Source organism: Lagopus muta, chromosome 5 (assembly GCF_023343835.1).
Source record: "Lagopus muta isolate bLagMut1 chromosome 5, bLagMut1 primary, whole genome shotgun sequence".
In the NCBI taxonomy this organism is placed as follows: domain Eukaryota; kingdom Metazoa; phylum Chordata; class Aves; order Galliformes; family Phasianidae; genus Lagopus; species Lagopus muta.
This window is the reverse complement of record NC_064437.1, coordinates 42,338,001-42,356,732: the sequence shown is the minus strand read 5'-3', so window position 1 is coordinate 42,356,732 and position 18,732 is coordinate 42,338,001. Positions and strand designations below refer to the sequence as shown.

At 43.8% G+C, this 18,732-nt stretch overlaps 1 protein-coding gene across 1 annotated transcript in view; it reads right to left on the bottom strand.

The window, feature by feature from the left end:
- ZCCHC24 (zinc finger CCHC-type containing 24) overlaps nt 1–10,492 on the bottom strand; it is a 105,921-nt gene extending 95,429 nt beyond the window's left edge. The window contains exon 1 of the mRNA XM_048944090.1: nt 9,965–10,492. Coding sequence (XP_048800047.1) covers nt 9,965–10,204 — 240 coding nt within the window. The 5' untranslated portion in view covers nt 10,205–10,492. The remainder of the gene's footprint in view (nt 1–9,964) is intronic.
- Between the last annotated feature and the right edge of the window lie 8,240 nt (nt 10,493–18,732).

Sequence of the window (18,732 nt, the reverse complement as noted above, 5' to 3'; positions counted from 1 at the left end):
AGGAGAGGCTTGATTTCTTCTGGACAGAGGTGCCCAGACTTGGAGGAATGCTCTAAATCTCGTACCAAGCTCTGCAGGAATCCTTTTCATCAGCTGAAGGTGAAACAACTGCCCGCTTATGTAAAGGAGAAGCTCTAACACACAAGCAGTATATTAGGGACAAGGGAGACCATTCACACTGCAAATTGCTTTAACACATTTCCCCAGGAGCTCTCACTTCCCAGTCTGTCCCTGGGCTGCCTGCAGCTGGGTCCCCAGGTTGCAGAGCACTAAATTCTGACCTCCCCAGAACCAGTGGCTCTGGGGGCAGGGAACACCCCACCAGGCACCCTGATCCCAGCCCCTTATCACGTTGTTGAAAAACAAGCACGTTTTGGGGGTGTCAGCATGGAGTCCTTGGGCTTTGTGGACGTTATAAAGCGTAAAGTGAGGGGAGAAGCGGATGGACGGATTTTGACCCCTGCGCTTTAATACCCATAGCCACATTCTGTTAACATCTCTGTTTCCTGCAGGAAATCTTGTCTCAATCTGACCTACAGTTTGAAAAACAAGAGTCAGGTTTCCTTCCATTTGATGGGTCTTTTGACACTCCAATCATAAGAAAAATAACACCCGGAAATAGATATGTGCCTGTTTAAGACACACTTAGGAAAGCGTTTACCTCCTGCAAAGCTCTTACGTGATGAAAGCTTTTGTGAAGAAATGTTCAATTTGGGTTACATAGAACGTTAAGCCTGAGACTCTTTTGTTTATATCATTTACATTCAGTAATGCCTTCTTGGCACAGAAACCTCTGCAATAGCTGCCAAAGTTAAAAAGAAGCAAAGCTAAGGTCTCTGTCAGAGGTAGAAACAATACATCATCTGCCCAGAATGGGCCCCTCACAATGTGCTTGGGGCCTCAGTTCCTGCATTCATGAGGAGACAGAAACTTTTATTAAATTGAGTATAGTGAAGTAAATAAATTGTTTCCATCTATCAAATGACAGGCTGGAATTTCATCTCATGACTCTGGCTTTTGGATAGTTTTATCTTCATCTACAGCAACACTCTGAATCAGTCGTGATACAGCACAACTTCAAGTGCGACCTGAGCAAGTCCACTTAAAACTCCACAGTCTGCTTCAGATAAATTATAACAATTGAGTAACCTGGTTTCAAAGTGGACTGAAGGACTTTTTTTTCCAGTTTGGGTCTGTCGGTGGAATGAATGTATTGTTCTATTTAATTCAGTTGCAATGCATGTTGGAGAAAGATGGCTGTAAGAACACCTCCGTATTTCAAGGACCACTGATGCTCAAACACTGTTCTCCTCCAAAACCTTACAAATCCCCTTTTTTCAAGATACAACTCTTGTACAGTAGGTTATTTGCTCCCCATTCAACTGCAGGTATTCTCAGCCCTTATGAATACACGCATGTAGGTGTCTGGCAGGCTGGCTTAGTGCAAAGAAATGCAGGCTCTTCCTCCCAAACTTTTCCTACTCCCCTGCTACTACCTCAAACAAGTTTAGAAATCTGGGGCTCCAAGGTTGGCAAGAGAAGCCTATGGGAGCAAGATGATCCCTCAAAAATGTTTGCTTGGTTGGCAGTTAGCTGGATGAGCTGTAAATATAGATGGCCAGATTCCAGAGATCGTTCTAGAGCATTGCACTTGTGTTCATTCAAAAGAGACACCGAATCCTGCCCTGTGTTAGGAGTAGGTGTGGGTGGTCTTATATAACAGGAACATAAACATCTGCTTTGGATATGAGAGCAAGAGCCATGGACCACATAGAATTTCTGTGGACCATGTGGGTATTTGCTTATCATCAAACTAAATCTTGAGAGACAGAAAGTATATTTGTTAAGATGCAGGTTTGGGAATATCATGCAGCAGTTCTCAGTGGATACGAAAGTATCAAGAAAGAGGCCTAGAGGATGTTCCTTAAGCACCTCCCACTTCAAGAGCTGGACTTGCATGCTCACAACAAAACCCATGACAGAAAGTAATGGGCTAGGTTTGTGATATGTTGGAGCTTGGTAACTTAAAATCCACCAAAACTCAAACAACTGTGCTGGCCAGGCCAGTCAGCAAAGGGCACAGATAAAAGCCAGTCCTCTTAACTTTTCTGAAGGGAATCTCTCTGTAATTTTAGGTTCTGGTTTTTGTAGATCACAGATTGTTTGCAACATTTCCTGCAGGTCATTTTTTATTCCCAGGAAAAAAACTGATCCGTGTTGTGACACTTATGAAATACTGTCTGTCTGAGTTATGTCAGAATTGTTGAGAGACTTGAATAGCTTTGTAAAACTTAATCAGTTCCTTTGCTCCATTATAACTTCTCTGGAACCCAGACAGAAACCAAAGTAAACCACAATGAAGCGAAGACTGAGATTCTTTCCATTAAATTTAATCATTTCATCGTGGCTTTCTAAAAGAGGAAAAAGGGCAGCGCAAGAGAGCCACAAAATGGGCACTGGGCAGCTGGCAAATTCCCTGGGAAAAGGAAACTGGGGAGAGGTGCAAGCACCAGCAGTTACATTTCACCAAACCACTTGGAACCTTTCAGATGATACCTGCTATTGCTTTTTAGGAGCATTTATAGCTATATATATGTATGTAGTTTTGTTTAAGGAAAAAAAAATCTGCTTTGTTTTCTATGTAAATACATCTTATCAATTATGAATGATCAGCTTTGCAATATCTGTGCCTGGAGCTTTGTGCATCTGTACTGAGTAAGAATTTGAGTGGCCCACTTAGACTTGGAATTAGAAAACTTCTCTTTGCCTCTGTCCTCCCCAGTGGCTGTCAATTATATGAACTCTTCTGAACTTTTTAACTTGAAAACCAACACCATTGCTAAAGGTTATGTGCTATCCTGCAGTTCCATAAAATCCCATAAACAAAATATTGGACGTCATGTTACCTTGGCTTTTGACTAAAATCATAGTTTCGTACACTCTTTCTATTCATTCAATAAATTTCTTAAGTAAACTTATTGGTCCAAGTCAGATTTGACTGTCTGATGGTTTGTATGGTTCACAGAGAGGGTTTTCCTTTTCCGAGTAACTGAGTCTATGTCTACAGAGTAAAAGAGGAAGGAATGAAAAACATTACCCTACAGGGTTAGTCACCCCTTTTTTTCAGTGCTTTGGCATAGAAGACACTGTAAAATAACTGAAAACTTCACTGACAAAATAGAATTTTAGTAAGATTTTTGTATGCTTTTGCCTCTGACTTTTTTGGTGGGTTTCTTGTTTGTTTGTTTGCTTGTTTTTTCCCCTCTGTGTACTTCCTGGCAAGTTTTTCAAGACATGGGTGTATTTCTGAGACAAAAAGTGAGTGCCTGTGTTGTTTTCAGTTAAGAGTTTGCACATATACAACATCCCAGGGGATTTCTAGGGTTTGGCAATGATTTTCTACTAACTGGGAAGAATTGCCTTATTTTCAATATCTAGCTTAAAAAATAAATAAATAAATAATAAAAAAAAAAATTGTTAGTAAACAAGGAGGCCCATATCTCTTCTTTGCTTGACCTGATATATGTTTAGCAAATGAAATTTTAGCTCTTGCCAGCTTTTCAAACAGAGTTCAGCCTTTGATATAGTGCTGTGTGGCTAAGTAGTTCTGGTTTCAAGAAGTTAAAGCCCAACTGTAAGTCACATCTGAACTAATTAACACTTAAAGGCAGAGCAGATGTGCTACAGAGCTTTAGCTGCATTGATTTCAGGTGTGGGGATGGTAAGGGGGTAATAAAAGAGGCTCTGGCTGCTGGACTGACTATAGCACATCACTAACAGGTTGCTTCTGTGAGGCTTCTGCTGTCCTTCCATTGTTTTTTCCTCAGGTTTCCTTACCTGAGCAACTCTGCTTCAATTATTCGCAGTTTAATATAAAGAAAAACAACAAAAATTCTAAATCTTGTAAAAAATTAAAAGCCACAACTGGAGTGTACAAATGGAAGAGGTTGATAGATAAAATTGCTTGGCTTTCTCATAATCTCTTAGACAGAATGTAGATTTTTAATTTCAGATTCCATTCATATAAAACCTTCATGGATCTTGATAATATATTTTGTGCTGGTTTTAGTTCTCCTCCCTGTCCTGAGCAAAAGAGTGTTTTCCAAAGATAGCAGCAGCAAAGCAGGAGGCTGTGGCTGTAGTAGGAATGGCGGGGTGAGGGGGCAGGGAACATGTGATTCTGGACTTCAGATCCCTCTTGGTACTCACCTGAACTTTGAATTTTACAGCATACACCAAACTGGAGTTGAAAATACAGTAGTTGCATTCTGGGCTCAAAGCCTCAGATCTAACAGCTGAGGGTGTGAAATCTGCACTTTCTGTGCTGAAGCAGTGCTTTCTAAATGGTTTTGGAGCCAGCTGCAGAGGAGGACAGAGGCTGATGTACTAAAGACTCCAAAAGTCTGCTGGCTCAGAAGTCCAGGTCTTGCTGCAATCCCTTGCAAGAATTCATGCAAAGAAGAAATGCCTAAAACAGTGTAAGTTGTGGGGCATGTATATAGAAGTATAAAAAAGTTTTAAAAGCTTGAATCATATGCGTACACTGACAGCAAAAGTTTGCAGGGAGCTTCTCAACTTCAAATGTTACTGGTTTGGATTTTTGCTTTAACCTAAAATTATTCTCACTAGCAAGAGCAGCCAGGTATCTTAGGAGTGATGGATTGAAAAACAACAATTATTTTGGCTTGATTGTTTCAATTATCTGAGAGCATTATGCTGGTTTTTCTTACTTCTTTGCAGTTAGACGTATGACTAGGACGGAGAAGGAAAAGATTATTGGTTTTGTCTTCTCTTTATTTTCTTTCTTTTTAAATACCTCTTGCAAAACCACAGAAAAGCCTTTCTACCTGAGGAGAAGACAGCAGGGACAACACATCTGAACTGCCAATTAACTTCTTGAAAGTCTGAACAGAGCTGACTGTGACTTTGTGTAGTTGTAGGATATCTGTGAGGTTCAGCCAGCCTGAGTTAGAGAGCAGAAGTTCCCTTAACACAAGAATTGCTGAGCTATTTCATTCCCAATAAAATTGGTAGAAGGATAAAGCCACTGAGGTGTTAGCACTTGCACAGAATGATAAAACCACAGAGTATCCTGAGTTGGAATGGATCCATAAATATCAGGTCCAACTCCTATGGTTTCACTGGAGGTGATAAAAAATACTGAGAAAAATAAAGATAAGGAGACCAATGAAATCATAATCACTAGTATTACAGGATTTTTTTCAAGAGGACTTTACAACAGGCAGTCGTGGTGGGGTGTTTAATTATTCTGTAATACAGTCTACTTTTTTCTCTTTCAAATATGTGAAATTCACTGTACTTGAATTGCTTATGTCAGGCTGCTAACGTTTTTAGGATAATGCATAGAAGATTCTAGATCTTATTTGCAGACTTAGCTTCCTGTATGTATGCTTTAAGTATTTAAATAATTCTTTCTCTGTTTACATTTAAAAATAAAGAGCCAAATATCCAAGTTTGCGTAATAGTATCATCTATGACTCCAGATGAGAGGGCTGGTTGAGGCCAGCAGTCAGCCTGCCTTATTGCTTTTCTCCAGGTAAGAGAACCTTGCTGCAGGAACGGTCCTGTGCGGTGTATTTGATGCTTTGTGGTGCTGCCCACTGTCTGACTGTGCTGAGGTCTAATCCTACTTTCACTGGAAGAATAATAAATACGGGAACCAAACTGCTTTTAAGGAATTTATTTTTAACATGCCTTCATGATCTGTACTGCTCCACACTTAAGAAGGCTTAAATAAGAGGAGATAGCTGTTGTTGTTTAGTCTGCAGCAGAGAAACAAGAGATCCTGGCTGAGCACACTAAGGGCTGTGTGTGACCACAGATATGCTCTGTGGTATGGTGACCAAGGATAGACCAGAAAACAGGAGCAATCACAAGTGGTGCAGAGCTTTCAGTGATTTCTGCTAATCCTTATCTCTGCTGTATTTGCCCTAGGATCTCTGTGGCTACAGGCAGCTTCTCACAAGGTGTTTTGTCTCTAGTTTTTTTATTCGTAACTGCTCTCAGAGATCTGACAGTTCATTTAATGGGACAGAGGCCTGATATTGTATGGTGATCTCCCATCCTCTCAGTAGCGGACTGAGACTACAGAGAACTTTTTTTTAATCTTACTGTTACCCTTCAAATTAACCCACCTAGGCTACAGAACAAATTTTACTTTGTGAAGTATCAAAGCAGCGTGGTGTGCCCAGAGGTCTATGGAAAACAGTGAACAGGATGGTCTGATATAAACTGTTTTTTGTTTTTTTTTTTTTGTTTTCAGTAGAAATGCAGAAATGCCAGCTTCTTTCCATAAATGTTGCTGTTCTTGCAAGTGTTTTTTTGGTTTTTGGTTTTTTTTGTTTTTTTTTTTTTCTGTTTGGGGGGGGAGTGAGAGGGAGGGGGTAGAGTGGTCTTTAATGTGTGTGTGTGACAATGACATATATAACCTTTCTCTTTTCTTCTCTGGAAGGCTGCCTGATAAGCAGCACTGATCCCAGTGCTTCTGTTCCACTCAGGTTTGAGTGTTTTTTGCCATACTAAACATTCCTTTTTTTTTTTTCCCTTCCAAATTTTCCTTCCTTCCTTTGTGATCTGCACTTTAATGTAACCAAGTGAATTAGCTCGTGTTTTCTCATTCCCAATTAGTTCCCCTCTTGACAGTAAGGAATGGGTCTGGAAGTCCCTGAGTCAAAAGCATGAACTACTTCTCAAAAACAGCGATTATTTTCTAATTCAAAACATGCAGTTATTTTTGCTCAAGTACAAAATGCTTAAGGTCTGGAAAGCGGCTGCTGTAGAGGTTTCTGGAAGGAATTCCCCTCTTGGAAAGACATTCAAAATATTGTACGTGGGCAAAGAATTCATTAGGACTCATGCTCCTTCTCATGTAAATATTGGCCGGTGCTAGAATTAGCACTCTGTGTCGGAAGGAACACGTTTCATTATACTATGGTAACTCTGAGTTACTTGTGGCTGGCTCCTCTCGATTGAAGTCAGCACTGATTTAGTAGGAAACCCACTGTGAGAGTAGGAAAATGCCATAGGACCCTATTGTACCATTATTTTGGGTTTCTCAATTATACCACTCAGTGACACAAAGCCACAGTTACCTGGCTGTGTCTCAAATGCCCTAAGTCCCATGCACCCAGCCCCACCACAAAACCTCAGATACGTGGCTCTGACGGATGGTGTTAGAATGAGGGTGGAGTTCAGTTCAGTAACCAATTAAATGCATCTTAATGTTCTAACATGCTTTCTCTTCATATCTGGGACAACAAATGCTGCAGTAAAGCTTTATTTAAAGCAGGTCTGTTTTTCAAAATGGGTCTTACATATGGAACAAAACATTCATTGTCACTTTACTGTTTAAACCTTTATTATTGCTTTTTTTCTGGGTACAATGGGCTTTTATGTACCAAACAGCTGTGTTCATCATGTTTATTTAGAAGGCATCCATTGTAGTGGAAAAAGTCTGGAGGACAAAAATCTTGGTGAAGTGCAAGACTACTCTGTGGGTGCTGGCTTATTTATTTATTTGTTTCTGTCCAGCTCTTTGGTCAGCATGCTGGTCACATACACAGGCACTGCCATGCAGACTTGCAAACCCAATATAACAGCAGCCTCTTACAAGTGCTGTTTCTCATCCTAAGCAATCTCCTCCAGAAATTTTCAATCGCAAGGCAGCATAAAAGACGCCTAACTATTTTATATCCTATGATCCTACCATTTCTCAATCTGTTGCTATTTTGGCCACTCATTAGGTCACTTTCCAAATATTGTGTACAGCTATGTGTCAATCATTGTCACAGCCCAGCTCCTGGCTAAGCCAATCCAGGACAAAACTGGGAGGAAAAAAATGCCAGCCAAAGCAAGCACTGTGCAGAAAACAGTCAACGATTTAACTGTGGAAGGCTACGTGTCTTCCAAAGATAGCATAAGCCCACTTGATGCACAAGTAGCACACAGCACTGTTGCTCCCCAAAATAGTTCTACACACTCAAAATACTCAGTTTATGCCGACTGGCACCTGCAAATAAACAGATGTTAGAATTTCAAGAACTGAGAGATGACACTGTAGGAAACTCTTGGGTGGCTCCTGCCTAAAAGCAGCCTAACTTGGTTTCTGGAAAGAGCAAAACATCTAGCATATGGACAGAACTTTTCCTATTGAGTAAGATCATCCCTAACACTTTCTAAACCTGTCAATGGAAGCAGCTGTATAAGCAAGCAGCATTAGTGGGGGAGCTGAAAGCATTACCACTTCCTTCAGAGCACGCTCGGTGGGTGCTGCTGTGCCTTAGGAGGTGGCCATGCCCCTTCCCTCATCCCCAAGCATGAGCTGCGTTAATACACAGCTCAGGTTAAGCCTGGAACCAAAGACATGACCTGTGCAAGATCCCTTCCCTCAGAGGGTAATGAGTTGTGGCACAGTGTGGCCCAGGTGGCAGCTCCCTACAGCAGGGCCAATGGGTGGCACAGGTTTGGCTGCTGCCTGCAGCGTGACCTGGGTAAATCCTGAGGAGCTAGGGAGACAGTGCTCCAAAGGGGAGTGGTAAAGGGGTGTGAGGGGAAAAATGGAGAGAGATGTGAACCAAGAGGAAAAATGGAGAGAGTGTGACAAAAGGATTAATTCCTATATGTGAAAAGTGCAAGTAGAAACAGGAGAAAGAAGTCAGCAGAAACTTCAGGAAAAATTCTGGAAGCTGTTTTGGGGACTTTGTGCACATGCCCTTCATCTGCTTTTGTGGGTGATTCTTTGTTTTGGGGTTGTTTTTTTCTGCCTTCTTTCTCCCCAGAAGAAGGAGCCAGAATAAGCACAGCATACCCTGAGTGCACCAGCCCCAGGACTGGGCAGTGGACATATAGCTGAACCTGGCTCTTGTGACTACCTGGGGAGCACAAAGCTCTTGGTTCACATGGAGTAGCAAAACCTAGCTGGTAACAGGGGGCTGTGGTATGCTGCCTATTCCAGCAAAATCTATGTGCTGCAAAGGATGTGTTTTCCTACATCAAGTATTCTATGTTATATGCTTGCTAAGGGTGCATCAGGCTGATTGGATTGTGAATTATATGCTCTCAAAAATAGTTTGTTTCAGTTGTCTCAATAGTTGTCTCAGTCTGGATGTGTTTGCAAGATTCTTAAGCAAGAAATGATTTCTAATTAAGGATAAAAGAATGTGTATACAGCTTGAGCGCCTCACTCCTAACAGCTGTAATATGGTGACTGGTGGGGAATTTGAGTGGTTTTCATTGAACAACCCCATCATTGATGGATTAGAAATAGGTATTTTGTCTGAGAACACTTCTGAAGCCTGTACTGGGAAGACTCAGAAACACCCCTCTCTGGGCAGTGCTCCGGAGGTTGGGCACAGCACTGCAAACCCTCACCCAGTGCAGCCACCACAGAACGCCCGAGGCAAGAGCCCTCCCCAAGGCACAGCTCTGCTGTTTGGAGGGTTTTAGCTGCCATGCACCAGTGGAGACCCCCATTGCAGAAGTGCTTGACCCCAACAACTTCCTGTGGCAAGGCGCTCCACAGCGGATTGTCTCTGCCTGCCCCAGAGTTATTTAATTTCCTTCCCTTGGGTCCCTATAGCCCAGTCTCGCCCGACAAAACGCACGCTCAACTTTTTTGCTTTTGTCACGTCCCTTCTTACACTTTCTTAGCCTATAAAGATAGATACAAAAGTGATTGACTATTGCCAGAGAGAAGAAAGTGATTTAAATATCACTTTTAAATAGAGGGGGCACGTCTCGCTGTTAGTAGGGACGAGGTGTTTTCCGTGCGCCCGTCCCTCCACCTCCTCCGCACTTCTGGCAGCGGGGCGGTCGGATCCCGGTAACCATTTACCACACTGTCAACACGGGTTAGCGGGACAGCGGCGTGGGGCAGCGTCCCCGCGGTCCCCCGTGGGGCGGAAGGCGGCCGAGGGCTCGGCATCATGGCGGTTGGGGCACTCACCTCGCTGCGCTGGAGCTGGAAGAAGCTGTTGAGATAGCTGGAGCTGAGCGAGGAGCCCAGCTCCGGGGGGCTCTTGGTGTAGCCGAGGTCGGGGTGCTGCGAGGAGGAGGGCTCGGGGCGGAAGGCATCGAAGGCGCTGGCCTGGTGCGTGTCTTGCAGCGAGAGATAGACCCAGTTGAGGAGCTGGGCGGGCTGGTACACGGACGCGGCGCTGGTGTCGATGGCTGACAACAAGCTCATCTTTCCCCCGAGCGGCGGCCGCCTCCGAGCTGCCGCTCCCGCTCCGGCCGCGTCCCCGTCCTCGCGCGGGCCGCCTCCTCCCGCCGCCCAGAGGACGGGCCGGGGGCTCGCCGCTCCCCGCTCGCTGCCCTACGGCCCGCGGAGCCCGCCCAGCCCCAGCGCTCCGCGCCGCACAGGCATCGCTGCCGCCGCCCGCGGGCCGCGCAGGAAACTTTCCGCGCTCTGCTCCGGGCCCCGCTATCTGTCTTTATTCCCACTCCCGCAGGCACGGCCGGGGAGGAGCCGCCGGCGCTCCCATACGCCTCCCGCCCGCCGCGGGGTGCGGGGCCGGGCGGGGCTCTGATCCGGCCGCCTCCGCGCCCGCCCCGGCCCGGTGTCCCCGCACGGGGCGCGCCGGCGGGCGGGCTCGCTCGGCCCGGGGCTTCCTTTTCCTCTTTCCTGCGATAGCTGCCTCGCACGCGGCCGGCCCGGGGCTGCTCGCTCGGGGCCGTTGCGGAGCGGGCAAGCCCCGCTCGGTGCCCCGGCGTCCCGCCCCCGCTCCTCGCTGGGATCCGCGGCGCGAGGTGCCCGCTCGTTCACCCCCTGCCAGAGGCGCAGTTTACAGAAGCTCCCTGGCTGCGAGCGGTGCCAGGCCCTGCTGATGGCCAGGGTTTCCCAAATAAGGCGGCGAGCGTGCCGTGTTCCGCTGGAACCCCGCTAGGCTGCTCTGGCCCCGGGCCGCGCCGAGGTAACGCCGCGGCCTTTTAAGGAGTCGGCAGCACGAGGGGGTGATGGACGATCGTGCTCTTTGGAAGGAGCCTCAGCGGTCTTGTTCCCAGCAGAACAAGAAGAAGACGAAGAAGAAAAAAAAATCCAACACTTTCATATCTTAGATAAAACAAAAATCTGACCTTTGAAACTTCAAAGTTGGCATCCAGGTTTGCCATAATGAGTCACACGTCTCTGCTACACTGGAGGAAAAACCGCTGTACTGAATGCAGTAGGAAATGCAGGCTGGTGTGTGCACAGCAGGTAACTCATCAGCTGCGAACCTGACAGGTAGATGCACCTTTCTGCTGAAAGCAGAAGTGCAGTCAGCTGCACAGCTGCCCACTTGCTGGAGTGTGAGAGAAAGTGGGGTTTGCAAAGCTGCAAAGCCAGGTCAGGTTTGAAATAACTAGATGCAACTTAGGAGATGCATTAAAGGAGATGCAACTCCTTTAATGGTGCTAATATGTATATTTATTTTAGAAGAGAAAGTTCTTGCAGTGTGGATCCAATCTACTCATTTATGAGCTCTTGGTTCACAGGCACCTCTGGGAGTTTCTGAATGTGTTTGTGTCAGTCCAAGAAGGAACAGGCTGTGCTGGGCAGTGCAGAGGGTCTCAGTTGTCTGTGGCACACATGGTGGGGTCACAGAGCCTGAATCAAACTGCACTCAAATTCAAACAATTGCTTAGGGTATTATTCAAACAAAAAAAGTTTGAACTAGGTTTAAGGACTTAATAAATTACGGATGAGGATTGTAATGTATTTGCTGGTAAATGGAAAAAGAACGAGAAATAAAGCTTGTGTTTGTGGAGCCCGCGTTTCTGGTAGGAGGTGATGGTCATGTCAGGGCAAGGCTCTGGGTTTGCAGTTGTGAACTTCTGTGGGCGTACTAATTCCTTCCTTAATGACACTCTGCATTTTTATCACTTCCTTCTTTTACCTGATAAATTAGTTCCACTGCTCACTCCCATAGTGTGTGGACAGTGATACAGTGAAGCTCAAGGTTGCTCTGAGCAAGCAGGAAACAGAATGTAGCAGGGTTCCTGTAGTGATGTGGAGTGGCGGAGGTGCTACAAAGTTTCACGAGTGCTTTGGGCATATTTGCAATTCCCCCCGGACAGCAGGCCAGCTGGATTCTGGCTATGTGGGGGGTTGAGCGTGTTGAGTAAGTGCTTTGTTCAGCCAAGCGTCAAGAAAGGGAAAGACTGCAAATGCCTCTGCTGTGAGTGGTTCAATCCTGCAGTGCTCGAACTGAGGGATGTGGCTGCCATCCTGGCCTGCTGCTGTAGCCTCTTCTGGAACATAATTTCTATGGAATTCTTTCCCTCTGAATTAGAGATTGCTTGTAGCTCAGCAAAATGCCGCTGCCACATTTGCAGATGTCCAGTGATCATCAAGATGATGACTTTTTTTTCCTTGTGAGTCTCCTCCTTGTTCACCTTTAGAAGTCATAGATTGAAGAGAAGGGGATGAGCACAGTGGTCACTGCAGCAGACGTGTTGCAGTTGAGAAAAAAATGCTGTGAAGTTCAGTTTTGTCAGTTGTTCTCTGAAAGGTGTGGGGGGAAACTAACCCATGAGATAGCCCAATGGCTGCAAGATGCCTTCAGCTCAGTTCCTACTGATCATGGCAGGCTGGAATGTAAGCAACATCAGCTGCATGGACTGTGCATCAGCTGCATGGTGCTAAAGCAGTAGCTTGTTTATCCTCCTGGTCTTACTTGTGTGTGGTGTTAATGAAGTCAGAAAACAACCAGAACTGCAACATGAAACTTTAAATGACTTGCATGGCTTATGTGACTTGGTAATAGTCTTGAAAGAGGTCAAAATCAAATGTACAGAGAGAATCCAGCCTGTTTATTCCAGTTCTGTTCCCCAAGCAGCAGGTCACTGTGCAGTTTATTAGTGTCATGTAGCTGCTCACCTCAGCAAGCTGGGCTTCTTGCAGCTGCTCTCTGCCTGAGGAATTTTTGCAAGAGGAGGAACAGAAATGTCAACTTCTGGCCAGGAATCACATCATTAATCCAAGCAGTCATGTTCCTGCTTTCAGTGTTCATACCTTTAGAAGGTGACAGCCATTAACTTACACTGTGCTTCATAAGTGTGTTTATGTTAGGATTTATTTGTTTGTTTAATGATATTCTGCTTTGTTGCTTTGTTTTGTTTTGTTTTTCCAAAAAATGCATGCACCCTACTAGAAAATTTCCTAGGTTCTCATCCTTTTAAAAAACATCTTGGCCTGATTTGCTGTCATCTTAGTTTAGCTCCTAACTAGATGGGGTTCCAAGGAGAAGATGGAAGTAATGTCTAAATGTGGCAATGAGAGTGGAGAGCTTTGAGTCTATCACTGAACCCAGGAACACGCAGTGCAATGGGCCTCTCAGCTGTAGCACAGCAGGAATATTCTAAGTGAAGTTTTTTCTCTACCGCAGAGATTCTTATGAAATAAATTAGCCATGCTATGGAAATAGTACGTAAGCACCCTTCGGATTATGAGAAGGCATTTCAGTTTTACAGTTGTAATAACAGTACATCTTCATGTGATGTTGCTCAGATCTGGATGTCAGACACTTGTGCTTGCTGTGTAGGTAGGGCGGTTCTGCTGCCAGAAATGAAGCACAGCATAAACCAAGCATTGTAAAAGTTAGTCTAGAAAATGTAACCTAGCATTATGTACAGAAGTCAAAATGCATGTTTTCTTCCCCTAAGCAGACGCGATGTAAAAGTGCTCTTCCTTCTAGAGCTTTGACATAGAAAGTTCTGGAAATGAATGAATATGAATTTAAAGCTTATCATCTGTAGCCTTTTAGTAAATACGTACCATATGCAATACTGACTTGCTGTGGGTAGTGTGCCAAGCACAGCTCCTAAGGCTGCCTAAAACCACAAAGTGGGTAATTGCTGTAACAGACCCTCACTGAGCACGTGGTTCTGCACCTGGCCAGCTTATGGTTTCAAGTCTTGGGGCCTCCCCACTTGCTCTAGGTTAGCATATCTGTGCATTGCTGAATAATTGCATGAAAACTGTAGTTAATATGAGTAGTTGTATGAGGAATACTGCTTTCAGTGGTTTGGGGTTTTTTGAAGAAGGAGGTGTTTTTGTTTTGGTTTGGTTTTGCATTGTTCTACAAAGGTCTCTGGTGACTCTTCAGCTGCTGGACAGACTTCTGAAGTGTTCTGTTTATTTCACATCAAGAGACAGGAGGCCTTGTGTCTACTGCTGGTCTAAGAGTTTGGCATCCCTAACCAAAGCAGTAGCTGAGGCGTGGTATCCCTGTACTTAGCCCATCCTATCCCCTTGCTCTCACTTGCTCCGGGAATCCTATGGAGCCAGGAAAGGCAGCAGAGTAGAGGGGAGGGAGGGGACACAGGCGCAGCAGTATGCCCTGTGCCCTGCCTGAGGGACCTCAGTGGGTACTGGCATCCCCAGCCAGGGAGCAACACATTATTCTGCCAGTGCATATAAATGGTTCTGAGTTTGCCCACTGTGGAAGAACAAGGCTAAAGAAAAGAGAGCAATGGCAGGAAGGAGAAGAAAACAGCTGAGATAAAGACGAATGAAATCAGCACTAAATAATAAGAGAAGAGGGAGCAAGTGGGGCCTATGAACAGAGTGCTGTGATGGGATTGGAGCTGCAATTTGGTTTTTGGTAGCGGACTGCCTGTTGTGGAGTAATGTCTGCCTTAGGTCAGCTCGGATCTGGGAGCAGTGTTTTGTCCACGGCCTATGAGCCTGGTGGCACCACAGTTGTCTCTTAGTCTGTCCCTGCCTCCTGCTTTAATGCTGCACACTCACTGGTTTCTTCTCAGTGCCTTCTTTACATACTCAGCCCTATTGGAAATTTTGCTTTTTCTGTGTTATCCCAGATTTCCACCAGGTTGGGTAACAGAACAAGGGTTCAGTTTTTTCACTGGAGTGTGTGCATATCATTCACTGCAACTTCTGTGGCTGAGGTGATTCTAGACTGGGCATTTCTGGTGTTTAGCCCTACCCCTGTTCCAGGAAAGTTTGTTTCCTGGTTACTTTGAGTTGACACAGTATTTATATCAGAATCGGAAAGTCTCCAAGGAGATTTCAGGCACTTCTTTACGTAAAACAAATGAACTGCAGACGTTTGAACACAAGAGATTTTGTTTTCATGTTCCAGAATGTGGTTCTTTGTTTCAAGTAAGGTTTCTCTCTCTTTGCCTTAGTCAGCATACCTCACATGCCTGTCAAATTTTCTGAGATGTTCGAGAAAATGTCTTACCTACATCGCCTGGCTCTCAGTTGTCTGGTGCTGGCAATATCTGTGTACAGCTTTGAGTAGGCAGAAGCTGCTACTCAACACCATCTCATCAAGGGCCCAAAGTCATCAGCTTTTACATCTGATGGCATATTGGGTCTTGAATTTGTTCTGCTATAGGGTTTCATGAGGACAATTATGTTGCTGCAGGCATAAATATGACTAAGCTGCTCTGGTGTAGAACTTTATGTTCATTTATCAGTTATATGTAAAAATAATTGTATTCTTCATTTCCTCTATGCCATCCTAGGTGAGAAAGATGAAGATATAGTGGAGATTACAGTAAAGAAGTATAGGTAATTAAGTTGTAAGGAAAAACATACCCCACTCTATTGATGTAAAGTTGGAATATTTTGAGCAAAACTGTTCTTCTGGAAAGTTTTGGATTTGAATTTTGTTTCTGCTTTGTTATTATCATTGTTTCCTTGTGTATTTTTGTTTGTTTGTTTATTTTATTTTGCCTACTAACTTGAAATTTAATTTTTAATCCCTGAGTGGATTTAAACACCTCTGCAAAGCTTTACAATGCACCTGCTGAGATGAAGCTGGCACCAAGCCACACATACTGACCTGACCCTTTCCCATCCACATTTAGTCAGGTGAGTAACGTTCCCCACATAAAGGGTTGAACAAGCCTCCTAGTGTCTGTCTTACACTCAGCTGTTAATTTGAAGGTGTTAACATGCACCATCTGGTCCCGCAAGGATGGGATTAGTCAAGCATATCATTACCACTAATAACTTGTTGAATGAAAAGTAAAAATGAAAGCTGAGGAAATCTGCTAGGGTGTAACTGCTCCTAAATTAACTTTCCAGCATTTCTGTCTTATGGAATGTCCTATTTGCCAGGAAACGTGAAGAACCAATGAACAGATGACATATTTTTTGACAAAAAAAGTGTGTGTTTTTTTTCCTGCTGTCACTGTGGACTGCTCCTTGTTCCCTGTCCCTTGTCTCTGCCAGCCCACAGGACAGAGCTGGCTGTGCAGCTGCAGAAGTCCTTTTCCAGCCAACATGCCCACATTGTGACCTTTGCCACAGAACCAAAGTCTCTGTGGAGAGAACAATCATCCTTGTTCATGCTTTTGGAGATGCTTCTGTCAAAACCGAATTGCTCAGGTAAGTAAGGATATTGAGAAATTGGGGGAATATTTTGTTATAATCCTAATACTCACCTTAAAGACCGTGACAAAAGGTCTTGTGTGTTTTTACACTGAGAAAATAGAAATGAGAGATTCCTGATTTTCAATCTTTTTGTGATGGCTTTCCTCTATACTAATTGTCTACTCTGTCCCAAGGGAAAACATCTTTCAGGAAGGTGGCTTTAACTCACGTGCACCGATTATCAGCACCGACGTACTGATAATGTTAAAGTGCTACAGGTTCCTGCCATTGCCAAATTCCAGCTTTCTTAATGGCACAGTTATATATTGCATGGGCAAAAAACGTTTTCCATCCTTCAGCCAAGATTTTAATAAAGAAATGCTTTTGACATCTATAGTTTGCTTTCAGGCAATCGCTGTTGTGTTTTGAATGAAGGAGAAGATGGTGAGTGAGATTTCAGTGGCTGTTAAAAATGTCCTGTGTTCATTCCTTCCCTTAAAAATAATGCTAGAAATTGGTTTTTATATAGTGTTGAGAAGGAGGGAACTGTCGAGCACAGATTACTTCAAGTATGAAATGCCCATTCTGTTTTATGTAGTCAGGAAGTAGAGGTACGAGCTGTTGTCCCTCATTAACAAGAGCCAGTGGGGCTGCAGAGAAACTTAATGCTCTAGCTAATTTCTGGAGTAATATTGTACATGCTACTCATTTTCCATCCAGCATGAACATGTGCATTCTGATTCTATTTACATGAAGGCACAGCAAAGTGTGGATGACGCACCTCCACACTGAGGCCTGGCGCAGGAAGGGGTCTTGCTTTTCAGCCAGATTCTTTCTAGGTCACCAGTGTTTTGAATGAAGATGTCAGGATCCTGCATCTGTTCTCGTATCTTGCCAGATGTCTCAAGGTGAGATAAGAGGCTTCATGCAGCGAAGGAAAAAAATTTATCTGTATTGTGGTTTTTCTGTGAGTCAGCTAAAAAAAAACAAATAAATCAGGCCTCCCTTGGCAAACTGAATGAAATGAAGAGGTTTCACTTGGCTGGGATTTACCTATATTTAGTAAAGAATTCAACAATATACTAGAAAGAATATCCTCTGTTTAACTTCTTTTAAACCTTTTCTTTTGCTGATCTGAAAATATGAGTGTGCTGCAAATATTGCCAAAATTATGATTGTCTTCAAAATCTTCTGAGAAGAACTGACAGTGGCAGCTAATATCTCCAGTAGAATGTTGTGGTTTGGCTTTGATTTGTGGTTAGCTGTGGCTAGAGTGGCAGCTGGAGGTACAATTTGCAGAAGTACTTCCAAAATCATGATTCATTTCCAGTTGTAGTTGGACAGATTGAACTGGGTTCAGGCTTGGTTTGATTCCCTCTTCTAAAATACCTGTATCTTGTACTGTTTCTGCATTTCAAAGGTTCTCTTGTTCTCTCCGCTGTCATAGTTATGCTATTGTAATTCTTTCATAAAGAATGGCTCTAGAAGGCCAATAAATAAATAATTCATGGTATACCCCCTAAATGTCTGCTTTCTGGATAGCTTGAAGGCTGTATGTTAGCAGGAGGCTTGGGTTACTCTGGGACATTTTTTAACTGACAGTCACACTTTTAAAATGAATAATTGTGTTTGATCATAATAGCAGCCAGTCTGCAAGGACTCATAAATTCCACTGAGTTACCAGAGATATAGTTTAGTCTCCTTGGAATCCATAATGCATTTTTAATCGGACTATTATGGTCTATGGTACCTGCATATTCCATTGAAAGTTTGAAAAACTTTCTATCATAATTCAATAGAAACCTAAAGAGTCATATATCCTTCTTGGGTTTCTTGAGCTTATTTTCTTGGCTTGTGGTAACTCCCAGAGAATGGAGAAAGGGCTTTACTTTTTTGACCTGCTTCTTCAGTCATTTGTTTTCCCTCACTGAACTTTCCTTTAACAGTAATAAACTCTTTGTTCCCTCTCTTGCTCTGTAACAATTTGAATGCTTGTTGTTTTGAAAGCCTTTTGGGGGGAGTAACACTCCGACCAACACTCCAACTGGGTGGGTTAACGCATAAGGTTATGTCTGCTAGAGAAAGTACTGTGAATATTTCTAAAGGAAGGTCAATAGGTCTGATATCCACACTACTCATTTCAGGGATTTCTTTTCAACAGGATGAATCTAGTTTAGCTAGTTGGACTGAATGCCCTGTAGTAGTCAGAACACATTTGAGCCCAGGCTCGTGATTAGGGCATGTTGTGTGTGCTCTGACATGTGAACAAAAACCAGGGAGAACAATCACAAGATTTACAATGGAAATGTTAAAAAATTGTGTAAAAAATGTTACAATCCAGCTGTTGTGTAGGTGCACCTACCTGGGAGCACTGCATGCCCTAAACTGTT